This window comes from Desmodus rotundus, chromosome 11 (assembly GCF_022682495.2).
Source record: "Desmodus rotundus isolate HL8 chromosome 11, HLdesRot8A.1, whole genome shotgun sequence".
Taxonomy (NCBI): domain Eukaryota; kingdom Metazoa; phylum Chordata; class Mammalia; order Chiroptera; family Phyllostomidae; genus Desmodus; species Desmodus rotundus.
Genome location: NC_071397.1, coordinates 29,252,970 through 29,267,806, shown reverse-complemented (window position 1 = coordinate 29,267,806; position 14,837 = coordinate 29,252,970). Strand labels below are relative to the sequence as shown.

At 36.0% G+C, this 14,837-nt stretch overlaps 1 protein-coding gene across 1 annotated transcript in view; it reads right to left on the bottom strand.

Annotated features, from left to right (window-relative positions):
* The window catches only part of COL19A1 (collagen type XIX alpha 1 chain), a 335,696-nt gene that overhangs the window by 163,431 nt on the left and 157,428 nt on the right, over positions 1 to 14,837 (bottom strand). Inside the window, exons 13-14 of the mRNA XM_045184877.2 lie at positions 13,630 to 13,683; positions 11,982 to 12,017 (exon numbers count right to left, since the gene is read on the bottom strand). Coding sequence (XP_045040812.2) covers positions 11,982 to 12,017; positions 13,630 to 13,683 — 90 coding nt within the window. The remainder of the gene's footprint in view (positions 1 to 11,981; positions 12,018 to 13,629; positions 13,684 to 14,837) is intronic.

Below are 14,837 nucleotides of genomic sequence, written 5' to 3'. Positions count from 1 at the left end.
CCAGCGCAAACAGGAAGCTCCTGCTTCCTCTGCCATGAGTAATGTTGCTTCTCGCTTAGGCTCACCATCAAACTGGGGCAGACTAAACTGCACGTAGGGTAAAATTGCACGCCTTTCACAGCTCTCGACACTGGTAAGTCAAACCTCTCCCTATGATGGTAATGTATTTGGTTTAATCAACCTATTCTTTATATTTAATCTCTAACCTTTTAAAATAGTGTGATGAAATAAAGAGAATTTAAAGAAAAAATATTCCTAAGAAGTACAAATTGGTAGTGACAAAATAATTGCAGGGATGTAAAGTACAGCATAGGGAATATAGTCAATAATACCGTAATACCTAGGTATGGTGCCAGGTGGGTACTGAAAATATCAGGGGGAACACTCTGTAAAGTATATGACTGTCTAACTATTATGCCACCCATCTGAAACTAATACAAAATAATATTGAAAGTAGACTGTAATGGAAAAATAAAAAATAAGAAAATATATTTAAAGGGTATATATTAGATCACAGGTAGCTAAATAAATTAAAATTCCTTAGGAAGTGTAACAAAGGAAATAATAGAGTTTTAGAGTTGGAAATGACCTTTAAAGCCTTTGCTCTGACCCCTAAATATTAGTAGGTGACATGCCCAAGGTGAATAAATAAATAGAAAGAAAAATAGTTATATATTTCAGGGTTGATTCTGGGCTTCTAACAGCCATTGTTTCCTCAACAATCTCTCAAAAGATGACTTTAATAATGGATTAAAATATATAAAGCTTCTGTTTTTGTCTGCAGCATATTGAACAATAGGCAGGATTCCTCAATTAAGGATATAATTCCAGTTGCCCACCAACATCATCACTCTCAAACTGATTAAAAACAAATCAGAGGGAGTAAGTGACATCAGGGTTGTTATTGCTGAAAATTTCCCATGTGGGACAAGGTGACAACCTGCCCTAAATGAACTAGCGTTGGTGGCCCAGAAAGAGGGAACCTGCTCTCTATTATGATGTGCCAGCCAGTACTCACATTTTCCTGTAGATATTTTCACTGAAGGATTTGGTGATATTTTACTGTAATGCTCTGTTATTCAGTGAAAATTATTTGTTTCCCCTACTTGTGAAGAAGAAATTTATTGGGCACCCACACTGCTCCAACTGCTTGTAATCAATCCCTGGGGGAGTAACCCTATGCAGGACAGACAAGGTGCTGTCCTTCCTGAGGTTACACTAGAGGTGAAGACAAAATACTTCAATTTAGTTTACTTTTAGTAGTTTACTTCAGATGAAGCCGTGCTACCCATAGAGACACTGCAATTTCATAAAACTCCCTTTGAAACTTTCTCAGTAATTACTTCATAAAAATCTCTAGGTCTGTTTCTTTGATATCTTTTCCACAGAGTATTAAGCATAATAACAATAAGGACACCAGCTAAAAGTTAAATGGTACTTACTAGGGGCCAGTCATTGTTCAAAAACTGAAAATATACTAATCAGATTTAATCATCACCACAACACTATGCAACAGGAAATATTATGAGCCCATTTCATAGATAAAGAAACCAGGACACAGAAAGGTCAAGCATCGTAAGGTTCAAGCCCAAGCAGCCAGAATCCAGGGCCTGCATACCTGCTAAGCTGTGCTGCATGCATTTTTGGTTTGTTAAAACCAGTTGAATAGTTAATTGGAATGAGGATAAACCTGATCCTTTTAGAGAACAATTATTTTTAAATTCCAGTTTTTACATCAATGTGAGGCTTCTACCAATTTTTTAAAATGCTTAAATAAAATGGAATTGAATTAAAGTAATTTCTCATAGATTTATGACTTAAGTATACATTTTATGCATATTATTTTTTAAAGTCTAATTTTCTAATGGCACTTGAGATACATGTTAATGTATTTTTCTAGGTTGCTGAGTCTCTCAAGATGAAATAAAATAGCTCTTGCATAAAAGTCCCAAAATGCCCATGCAGAACACTTTTAGGATAGAAAATTTTACTGTTGAGTTTTAAAATGCATAATTTAGAACTCTGCTGAAAACAATTCAAAATGTCTTTTGAAACAGGAGCACACGGTAAACAGAAGCACAGAAGGAGCTATTCTCAAATCATTCATCTAATGTAAGACATATAAATCACCTCACTGTCAAATGAGCTGACGGTAGGTTTTCCAAAACATAAATCTTCTCTTAGGCTAGACATAAATCTTTCTAGGGCCCTAAGCATCAACTCCACTATATTTCTACACAGAGTCAATAAAAATAGCTTTATAATACAGAAGCTCCTTCTACTGTAATCAACAAATTCATTTATATGTCTTTTGCCCACAAATTTTAAAAAAGGAGTCATTTTTAAAAAAATTTCAACTGCCGTCCTCCTACTGGCCCACTCATACCCTAAACATCCCAATACTGAGCTGGATCACCAGTTTCAGAAAATTAATGAATTAAATGTGAATTATGCAACTTTTAAAAACTAACAGTACTAATTCAAATTCAAGCAATTCATAGACCATTTAATAACTCAGATTTTAATATGTGAGAAATTTAAAATAATCTTAAATTGAGTTGCCTGTTAATTACTATGCTATAGTCTATATATTATGGACAATATACACATAAAATAGATCCATATATACACATAAATATATATAGTACCTATATGCTATAGAACATAGATTTATTCTAGTCAGAACAGAAAGAGAAATTATTTAACAAGAACTTGAATATTTCATTCACTTAAAAAAAGTGTTATAGTTCCTTAGAAATTTTAGTAAAAAATAATTATTTAGTAGTTGAATCTGTGAATTAAATGTATTTAAAGTAAATAACTAAATTACAGCATAAGAATTCTAGTAAAAATTATCTTCTCAGAAATAACTAATGTTTTTGTGTAGTGCCAGCATAACAACAGTTGTACAAATACTTGTAGGCTATTTATATACTAACTGCAAATGATCAGTTTAAAAATGACCAATTTTAATGAAGTGGTTGCTTCTTCTTAAACCAAGTAAGTTCCGAGAAGGCCATGACAGCTGTCCGTGTCCTGAGTACCTAGCACCGCATCTGGCAGGTAGTTAGAATGCAAAATAACTGGCTGGGTTAAAAGGATGGAGGAAGAGAGGGAAGGGACCATATCATCTACTGAACTGATCATTTCCGTATCTTGTATGTACTAATTTAGAAAAAGTGTATTTCAAGGCTTCCCTTATATGAATACTATATGATCTCTTGTGCGTTAGGGCCATCTGTTAATGTGTGTGTCATTTGATTTATAAATAAGCAGCTGAAATTTTCTCCGAGTTGCTTATGGTATTTAGGTAGTTTTCATGCGGTGAAATCTGTCCTTCCTCTCTGTGCCTAATTTTCACTTAAGCTGGATTTATCTGGGCCCCAAGGAACTGGCATTTAAAGTCCCATTTAGTAAGCATGTCTAAGACACTTCTGCTGTTGACTGACTAAACCTTTGGCTTCTCTGTAAACATTTGGTGCCATCTGGATGAGTATTTAATAACTCCCCTACGAGACAGGGCCAGAGCAATGCGGCAGTTACCCTGGGAACTAAAATTAGTGGGCATGTTATGTGAAGTCACACTGTTCCACCTTCCTCCACCTGTCTCTTCTGACTTGACATGCTAAAACCAAGGGAGAAAAGAGGGAAGGAAGCGTTAACCAATTGACTCATTTTAATAATGCCTTGCTTCTGAAGCTTCAGTTAGGGATTTTAGCAAAACTGTACTATAAAAATAGCAGTCTATTTATTTGAGAAGTTGGTTATAGTGAGTAATGGTAAAGATATAAAACATATACACAATTTTAAGAAGTTATATGTAAAGACACACTACATTTACATTAAGATTTTAATGACAAATGACAAAGAAACAAAGAATTTGTACTTATTATAGCTGCATATTTAAATGCAAGAATTTATAGCTTTACTTAAATGTAAGGAAAAAAGCTAATGTAAAATACTATAAATAAAAAATACAAATAAACCATAAAATATTTACCTTTTTTTAGATTTTTAAAATCATTTTTCTATTCTAATTATTCCCTTTTTCCCCCTTTCCTCTCCTCTGCCCATCCCATGCCCCACTCCCCCAGTCAATCCCCACACTGTTGTCCACGTCCCTGGGTCATTCATTCACGTTCTTTGACTAGTTCTTTTCTGTTTTTTATACCATTATCCCCCTCCCCCAACTCCTTTGGTCACTTTAAGTCTGTTCCATGTTTCTATGCCTCTGGTTCTATTTTGCTTGTTAGTTTATTTTGTTCATTAGGTTCCTCTTATAGGTGAGGTCATATGATATTTGTCTTTCACTGCCTGGCTTATTTTACTTAGCATAATATTCTCCAGTTCCGTCCATGCTGTTGTAAAAGGTAGAAGGTCCTTTTTACTTTCTGTTGCTAGTATTCCATTGTGCAAAAGTACCACAGTTTTTTGATCCACTCATTTACTGATGGGAACTTAGGCTGTTCCCAGCACTTGGCTATTGTAAATTGCGCTGCTATGAACATAGGGGTGCACAAGTTCTTTTGAATTGATGTTTCAGAATTCTTAGGGTATAATCCCAGGAGCAGAATTGCTGGGTCAAAAGGCAGTTCCATTTTAAGTTTTTTGAGGAAATTCCATAAGTCAAAGTCTTCATGATTTCAGAATAATTTATCAGAATATACCTTTAACATAAGTTTGCATTATAATCTTAGATACCCTGTATTTTACTCAAACAAATTTGGATGTTATTATAAGTGTTCCTTATTCAATGTTGGCTTTAGCTCCCATAAATACAGTCATGTGCCACATGGTGATGTTTTGGTCAATGGTGAACCACGTATACAACAGTAGTTCCATTGGGTTATAACATAACTAAAACCTTCCTGTTGTCTAGTGACATCATAGCCATTGTAATGTAGCGCAGCACCTTACCCATCTGTTTGTGCTGATGCTGGTGTAAACAACCCACTTTACTGCCAGCTGTATAAAGTGGGGCACATACAATTATGTGCAGTACATAATACTTGATGATGACAACAAACAACTATGTTACTGGTTTCTGTATTTACTATGTCATATTTTTATGGTCATTTTAGAGTGTAGCCTCTCTACTTTAAAAAAAGTTTGCTGTAAAACAGTATGCCTTGTTATGCAGGCAGCAGTCCTATATATCTTGTACTTACTTTGCCTCTTAATTGCATCATTTTCTTTTGTGCTCAATTTAACCTTGTGTTGTTTTATACAGTAACATGACATGTAGCTTGTAGCCTAGGAGTAATACACTATGCCATGTAGCCTAGGAGTGGAATAGGCTATTCCACCTAGGTTTGTGTAAGTGCACTCAGTGAGGTTCACACAATGATGTCAACAGAAGAACTTTTTAAATTCATTAGTTACTCACTTTTCCCCCAGCTTTCTTGGGATAAAATTGACATATAATATTGTGTAAGATTTAAGGTACACAAGTTGATGACTTTACACATTATGTATGGTGACACAACTCCCACAATAAAGGCTGGTTAACGTCTCCATCACCTCACATAAATACCTGTTTGTGTGTGTGGTGGTATCATTGAAGCTCTAGTCTGTAAGCAACTGTCAAATATATAGTACAGTGCTGTTAACCATGTCACCATGCTGTACATTAGATCCCCGGACTTATTCCTCTTGTAACTAGAAGTTTGTACCCTCGAACAGTAGCTTCCTATTTCCCTTACTCTCCACCATTCTCTGTTTCTATAAAATTGGCTTTTTCTTGGTTCTGTGTATAGGTGAGAGCACTTTAGTGCTGTCTTCCTGACTTATCGCACCTAGTGTAATGCCCTTCATATAAACATGCTGTTGCAAATGGCAAGATTTCCTATTTTTATGGCTGAATGTATGTACATATAAATATGATATGATATATACACACATATATACATATATACATAAAAACATATACAATATTGCTTTTCCATTTGTCTGTCAATGGACACTTAGGTTGTTTCAGTGTCCTGAGTATCTGTTGTGAATAACGCTGGAATGAGCAGGGAAATGCAGATTATCTCCTCGAGACGCTGATTGCATTTCTTAGATATGTCCTCAGAAGCGGGATTGCTAGAGCATATGGTAGTTCTAGCTTTTACTGTTTTGAGTAACCTCCACACTGTTTTTCATGGCGGCTGCACGAATTTACATTCCCATCAACAGTGCACAAGGGATCCCTTTGACTCCACATCCTCACCAACCTGTTTTCGCTTGTCTTTTTGATGATGGCCGATCCAGAAGCTGTGAGGTAATATCTCATTGTGGTTTTGATTTGCATTTCCCTGATAAGCAGTGATGTTGAGAACCTTTTCATGTACCTGTTGGCATTTTCTATGTCATTTGTTTGGAAAAAATTATCTATGTAATTATTTATGCTTTTGGGCTCTTGAGTTGTATGAGCTCCTTAAATATTTTGGATATTAACCACTTATCAGATACATGGCTTACAAATATTTTTTCCATTTCATAATTTGCCTTTTCATTTTGTTGCTTGTTTCTTTCATTGTGCAGAAACTTATGAGTTTAATAGAGTCCTACTTAGTTTAGCTTTTGTTGCTTGTGCTTATGGTATCATAATAAAAAAAAAATCATTGCCAAGACCAATGTCAAGTATATTTTCCCTATGTTTTCTTCTAGGAGTTTTATGGTATCAGCTCTTACATTTAATTCTTTAATCCATTTTGAGTTAATTTTTGTGAGTGGTGTAAGAGAGGAGTCCAATTCATCCTTTGGCACGTGACTATCCAGCTTTCCCACAGCCACTTCCTGAGACTATCTTTTCTTTTTCTCCAGGGAGTATTCTTGACTCCCTTGTCAATATTAGGTGGCTGTACATGCACGGCTTTATTTCTGGCTCCCAATTCTGCTCCAGTGGACTGTTATATTTTTATGACAGTATCATGTTGTTTTGATTAATATAGCTTTGTAATATAGGAATCAGGAAGTACAATGCCTCCCGCTTTGTTGTTTCTCAGGCCTGCTTTGGCTATTCAGAGTCTTTTGTGGTTCTACAAAAACTTTAGGTTTGTTTTTCTGCAAACCCCCTCTCTCACTGCCCTGTGGTGCATACAGGGGTGAAGGTAGGGGTATATGCGTGAGGCACAGATAGCTTTAGGGGTGCCCATGGGCCAGACGGGGGAGGATCTGCAGGTGAGACATCCCCAGTGGCTCCTGGGTGACCTTCCAGATGGAATCTGCAAAATGGTAAGTGGGATCCATGTTCTTTGCTGCCCTCTGAGAGCTCTGGCTGCTATTCTCCCAGCTGCTTCCCACAGCTGTTAACTAACATTGTTGTGGTAATAATTTTGCAGTCTATACATGTGTAAATTCATTACATAGTAAATCTTAAACTTATGCAGTGTTAAAAGTCAATTATATCTCAATAAAGCTCAAAAAATGAAATGAAATAGGAAGAGGAATACTTCTTTAAATAAAATTACATGCATAGCTCAAAACACAGGCTTCAGTTTTAGAGTCAAACAGGCATCTGAATACTAGTTTGTCACCATCATCTCTGGAGCCTTGGGCAAGTTACGTAGATTTTCTAGTCCTCAGTTCCCTCACCTGTAATGTGGTAATAACCACTTTCTATCCTACAAGGTTGTTTAAAGAATGGTTTAGATTACACATACAAAGAACTCAATAGGTGTTTGCCATTTACTATTTTATTATTGTTATCATTATTACTTAGGATATAACAAGATGTGTTGTTTTTAAAAAACAGTTATTAGTTTGATATATAAAAAAGGATTAAGATCAATTGGTTAGTTTAAGTCGGTTTTAAAAATCTCACTTCTTCAGAAAATTAATTTTATACTTATTGTAAGAAATTATAAGAGCTTACTATGTTTAAACAACAGTTAATTTAGAACTAAACTAATTAGTGAAAAGGCTGCAAATACATCAAAGTGAGCTGATTAATTTCTTATATTTTCAACCAGCTGTGTTTGTTGAAAATATGTCTAGAAAGATACCCAGCCTGTTACCTCAATCTCTTGTCTTCTTGTTCCTGAGCTAGGTAGTAAAAGTAATTGTCTCCCTTCCTCCCTCTCCACCTTCCCTTCCTCCCTCCCTTCCTCTCCTTCCTCCCTCCCTTCCTCTCCTTCCTTCCTCTCTGCTTCTCCTTCCTTCCTTCCTTCTTTCCTTCCTTCTCTCCTCTCCTCTCCTCTCCTCTCCTCTCCTCTCTTCCTCCTCCTCCTTCTTCCTTTTAGCTTTTTTTTTTTTTTTGAAGCAGTCACATTGGAGTTCACTCCATATTGAAATGCTACTAAATGGATTCCATTGTGGAATTTTAAAAGGGATCTTATTTCTTCAAATAATAAGGGAGTTTAGTGCCCACTGCATTTGCAAACTACAGTACCATTTTGGTTGGTTTTCTCAGCAAGATGTTTCCTATATTTTGGAGAGTGAAGTAAGGTCATAGTGGTCACTGGCAGTAAGAAAACTTCAAGATGACGGGAAAGGAAAAGGTGAAATAAAGATTAAGAACTGTTGCAGTTGAATTCAATTAATGAAACTTTCTAGGACTCTGACCTATGTTACATACCATTCTCTCACCTTTTCTTTTTCCTTCTACACTTGACTTCTCTTACTCCTTTGTCCATCTCCTCCACTGAGACCCAACTATATACAGTCAGTTATAAGAAGAAGTATAAATAAAAAGCAAAGTAACATTTAATTAAAATACATGGATAGCTTTATATATTGAACTTTTGAAATGAAATGGTGTTACATGATTTTTAAAATTTAAAATAATAGCCAAAGCATGGTAATCCACAGGGACATGAACATATCGGTGATAAACAGAATCCTTCACAAAGATGTTCTGTATCAAGTAGATTGCCCTGCGTCAGTAAACTCAACATTTCAGAGTGTTCAGTTACTACTTCTCTTAATTTCTTATTAAGCAAAATACAAATAAAAGTAAAATAAACATAGTATGTATGTTTTAGAGAGAAAAAAGTGTTCAACTTTCTTTCCTTATTTATTCAGGGCAGTGTAGGTCTGTAGGCTTAGTCTCCAGAATTCTATGTTCTGGACTTGCCAGTTGTGTCCTGCTCAGGACCTGACTGTTGATGGACTTCCAGTGGGCTGTAAATGTGGAGATGGAAGGTCATCCTCTATAATCAAGTAATCAGGAACCAAATCACAGGTATTAACAGAGAGTCTGCATTTCCTGGAAGTGGTTCTGAAAGTAATCAGGCTGGGATTTTAAAATGTTTGCTCAAACTCTGAAAGAAGCAGCTGTGGAGAGAAGTATTCGACACACTTTCAGAGCATTAGTTCTCACACTTGGCTGCACATTGGAAGTGTTTGGGAAAAATTTAAAACGACCAGAGATTCTGACTTTTTGGCATAGGGTTCAGCCTGGGAATTGGAGTTTTTAAAGCCCTCAAGTGATTCTAATGTGCGGTACAGGTGGAGAAGCACTGATCTGTGGAATGGAGCGGGGAGTCTACAGCACAACTGGGGCTGGATGCTAAGCCCTTGTGACTCAGAGTGTGGCCTGAGGACCAGCAGCATCTGCATCCTCAAGCTACAAATGTAGACTCTCGGGCTCCCACCTCAGATTTACAGAATAAAATATGCATTTGAATAAGACCCCTGAAAGTTTCTATGCACATTAAATTTTGCGATGCATTAAGGCACCTGAGCCCACAGGAGTCCTTGAATGGCTAGGTTAAGGCTATAATTAAAGGTACCTTCCTAGCCCTAATCTCCTCCACTTAACCAAGTAGGCTTCAATCTTAATTTAGTTTTACTACAATGCCTCCCTTATGGAAAGATATTTCTTTATTACCGTACATTGAGATGAATTTGAGATGAAAGCCAAACTCGTTCAAAAAGCTAAAGGAATTTTCCAAGTAGGAAAAAAGCTGTTCCATTAGAGTGTCCATAAACAGTGCCTTTCAATCCCAGCTGCATATTCAGAACCACCTGGAGAGGTTTTTAAATACACTGGTTCCACATCATGTCTACCGAATTATAATTTCTGGGTGTGGAGACACACGTTGGTATGTTTTAAAGCTCTCCAGTGGAGTTTAGTGGGCAGCCAGCTTTGAGAACCACGGTGGATGAACTCTAAGTTTATTGACCCCTATACTTTAGTGCCTCATTGATTTCAAATACAGTGAGGTCAGTTACTTTGGCTTCCTTGAAGACTGTTATCAATCGCTTCACTAAAATGTATCAGTCTGCATTATAAGGTCAATTAAATATTTAGTGCATGGTAATTTCATATTAATTTAAGTTCACTCACAGATAACAGTTGATTATCTATATTAATAAAATAATGACGAGTATATAGTCATACCCAAATAATATTAAAATTTTACTTTATGAAATAAAACATTTCATTTCTTTTTCTTTTTTTTGCCTTGCCACAGCTTTAGAGAAGTATAAAAATTAGCTTGTACTGCCTCAGTATCTGTTGGCTGAAAAGTACAGTGACACGTATAGGGCGCTACTTGGCAAAAGGACATCAGCTGTCATTAAAAATCCATAAAACAGATACAATTTGATATAATTTTCTGGCTGCAGGGTCAAAATTGCCTAGCAGGTGAAATGATACACATAGTTTGCATTTTCATCTTCAAACACAAGTTGAAAACAACTAGGAAATCAGATAACTAAATGAAGTGGTTGAGCATATAACTTAGTTGAAGAAAAACATGTGTGTGACTTGAGAAAAATGAGCAGGCTTAACCCCAAATCACTGCCAAATAATTTAAAAAATCAACTCCACATAGTATAAAAATTAAATAGTATGCAGTTAAAACTTCCTCTAAATAAAGAGAGTTTTTGTTTCCATCTTGAAAGCAAAAACTTCAAGCACAGAATTCCATTGCAAATTGAATTTGGTTATTCCTAAGGAAGTCACCTGTTTGGTTCTTTATAATTTCCATTTATCAATAAATCTATGTCCTTTAAGTAAGCATGGTAAAAATGAGTTGCGTAAGACATTACTGAGGTACTATTCAGAATGACATTTTTAAACATGAAGAAACATGTAAATATTGTGCAAGCCACTCAGTCTTTGAGAGTCTGGTGCCGCCCTGTTGGGAAAGGCCCTGTCCAGTGTTAGAAGACTTCTTTAGAGATGACCTTCTAGAATCAGGAAGGTCTTTGAAAACCGATGAGTTCAATTTATAACTTATGTCATTAGGTAATACCAACATTAAATCTTAGAGACCTCAGGCTACAAATGATCTTATTTAAAAAACTTTCTTCTTTTCCATTAGGCTAGAGTCACTCTTAAACCAAATCTTTAAGTTAAATGAGAATCCTTAATGGCCTATGAACAAAATCTATAACAGTAAATTGTATCTAAACATAAAAGCATTACACATTTATGATTAAATGCTTAATAAATGATGAACTATTTAAATGAGAATAATCCCATTATGTGCACATTATAAGCTTTTCTCATAAATCTGTTACTAAAATATCACCATTTTATCATTTGCAAAGCTTAGGAGCAAATCATCTAGAAGAAAATAATAGTCTTGGACAGGTTTGGAGGAATGTAACAATCCATTTAAATAGGTAGCTGTTTTTACCACTGGATGATTATAGGGTTTTTTTATTGTTGTTGTTCTTTTACAGTTTTCAGATTAAGAAGAACTGTCTCTGCTTCCATTAACTTTAACTTTAAATGTTAAGTCTATATTATCAAACATTTAAGGGTCAAAATTATGTACCATGTGGAAGGTAGAGAAAATTCCTCAGGATAGGTACCGCTTCCAGACTTTTCTGGTAACTACCTATATATCCTCAGGTTAAGCACTTCACTACTTTGCATAGATGCCTTATCTTTAATATTTGTAGGTTTGGCTAGATCCACCCTGAGGTCACTGTCAAGCCTCAAAACACTCTATGGCTTAAATTCTGGTTTGGTCATGATATAGTGTAAATGACAAATATGATAACATATTTCAATCTTGAATTTTGATCTCAAGAATACTTACAGTTAAGGCTGGGGGCCCCGGAGGTCCTGTATCTCCCTAAAACATATCAGAGAAAAGTTGCAATTATCAACAGTCTCTTTTTCAGCATGGTATTTATAACTTTTCTTAATGGATAGAAGAAATATCTAGATATGTCCTGAAGGACGGAAGAAGTTTATCTTGATAACATTCTCTGCACGATGAAAAGTATATCATGTGTTTTTAGCTCTCGTGATATAAATATCACCTGGTGCACCCCCGTGCTTTTGTGTAGAACTTGCTTTGAAAAGCTAAAATAATCTAATTTCTATTCTTTTGTCTACTGATCCAAAATTAGAAAGACTATCTCTTCAAATACGATTACTTGCCAATGGAGCAGCTGTGAAGTGTCACAACGACAAATAATTTTTCTGACAAAGTTAGTATAAGGATCAGCAGAAATAGTAAATGGATGTCCCCACTTCATGCCTCCCAGCTGCAAGAAGTGGTCTCATTGCCTCTTCGAATGCTCTGCTGAATTTGCATTGCGCTTGCCATCAATGGGAAGAGGATTTGCCTAAATTTTGTATTTTTTAAATACTAAAATTTCTTTGCTGATGTATGTGAATACAAATTACCAGGTGGATGTTTTGACAAACTATTCAAAATCTTTAGAAAATAGTTCATCTAAAAGATTACTATTTTCTGATTTATAAACATGTCACCTATATGCCCTACTGTATCAGCACCCCCATGTAATTCAGAACTCTTAGTCATTAAAACCAAGCATCACTGCTGGGATCCTTGTTGAAGTGGACACTGTGGAGACCATATGCTCTGTGACATGGGGCACCGGGACCTTGTATTCTCATGTTGAGAGTATCTCCATACCTTTCTCTTTTCTCATATAATGTAGTCACTTGAAAGGTTAAGACTTAGCATTATGTAACCATTATTTGGAAAAAAACTGAAAAGAAATAACCAATCATTGTCAAGAAACACTGATGTAGCTTAAATCATTTAAATCACTCACTAAGGACCAATTTACAAGATCAGCTTCAATACAGGGGTAAATATTGAAGATAGACTTGGATTTCTAAATGCACTAATGATGGGGAACAAAATATAGTGCAGAACACCCACATATACAACTCTCATCAAACTGAGATCGTCCAACGACCTTGAGCCAAACGATTCTTGCTTCTACTATTTCTTAATTCTCTCTTCAAGGTGAATTGCCAATATGCCATTATAAAATGTCATACAAGAAAAGGTGGCAGGAAATGGAGCATTTAGACTAAGACTGAGACACAAAATTAGTCTCCTTTTCCCCAAAGGCCACCTGCTTCACCATTAAAGTAGCAGCTGAGTGCTGCTGGCAAAGTTCCCTGATACAGGACATGGTTGCTAATTCGGTGATGGAATACCTAATACTGTTAAGGAAGGGATTGAAAAGGGAAATCTTATAAACACAAACTAATGTCGACTAGCAATTGTGCATTTAGTCTCTTCAAACTAATTAAATGAACCAAAAAGGCTTTTCTTGTTCAGATGCTTTTAACATAACAGCCTTTGGTTAATTTTAACAAAATCAACTTTTGGTAGTTAACAGTATCAATGCAAAGTCAATGCACAGGTTCTCAGGGTGTTCTTAAGAAAAGATTGGCACATTTCTTGGTGAATATGATACCTTTTCTCCTTTTGGGCCAGGCGAACCACGGGGACCCAAGTCACCTTTCAAACCCTGTACAAAAAATAAAACCAATGTGATTTCTATACACAGTGCACAGAGAGCTTTAATTTCTAACAAGTCATTAGTCACAAAATAAATCATAATTTACTGAACTCAAATCTTATTCTTTAGTGTGTAGTACAGAGAAAAATAGAGACAACTGGCATTAAAATGACAAGCAACATCTGCACTGTGGTGGGTACAGATACATTAAATCAGTGTGAGTCCTCAATACTGCATATTTGTGCAACTTTGCTTCCTGCTAAAATTACATTAATTCACCATCTGGGAGCACATCATTTAGGTCTATATGAGCTTTTAAGTATCCACTTTGGATTGAATTTGTAGATGTTGAAAATACCTCTGATTTAGCATTGATTTGGCTTTTCTAAAGCTTGACCCCCAAAATTCAAGATTTAAATCAAACATATTTTTCTGTCTCTATCAGGAAATCTAACTGTGGAGGGGAATGAGATGAAAGGTGTATTCTTTTGCTATCACAAAGTTGGAGCTAAAATGTAATCTCGTATCTGTTTTAAAGCATGTTTTAGTTCCTATCTCGTTTTTTAACCTGGATCTATAGAGCTATCAAATGAAATATATGACATAGCATATCACATAAATATATTCATGAGTCTTCCAGACTTTCGGATGTTTTAGTGGGTATCTGGTGGATCTGACTTAGAAGTGACAGCTTTCAGAATACGAAAACAGCCCTAGCTACAATGGCTCAGTGGGCTGAGTACCGGCCTGCAAACTTGAAGGTCACTGGTTCGATTCCCAGTCAGGGCACATGCCTGGGTTGTGGGCCAGGTCCCCGGTAGGGGGTGTATGAGAGGCAACCAATTGATGTATCTCTCGCACATCAACACTTTTCTCCCTCTCTTTCTCCCTCCCTCCCCCAATCTCTAAAAATAAATAAATAAATAAATAAATTTTTAAAAGAATACCACAACAGATTTCACTGGAGGAGATCAGTTCCACAGCTGAATGTGCTCACAATGTAAATAGAAAGAGCTAGACAGATACGTCCTGACCCTGTGGCAAATAGGTAAAAGTATCTTTCCTTGCATAACACACTGAATGAGGGAAGAACAATAATAAAAAAAGAAATATTCTGAAGCCACAAAATGCATGGTATAGCCTTACTGTTCCTAGCTGAAGGG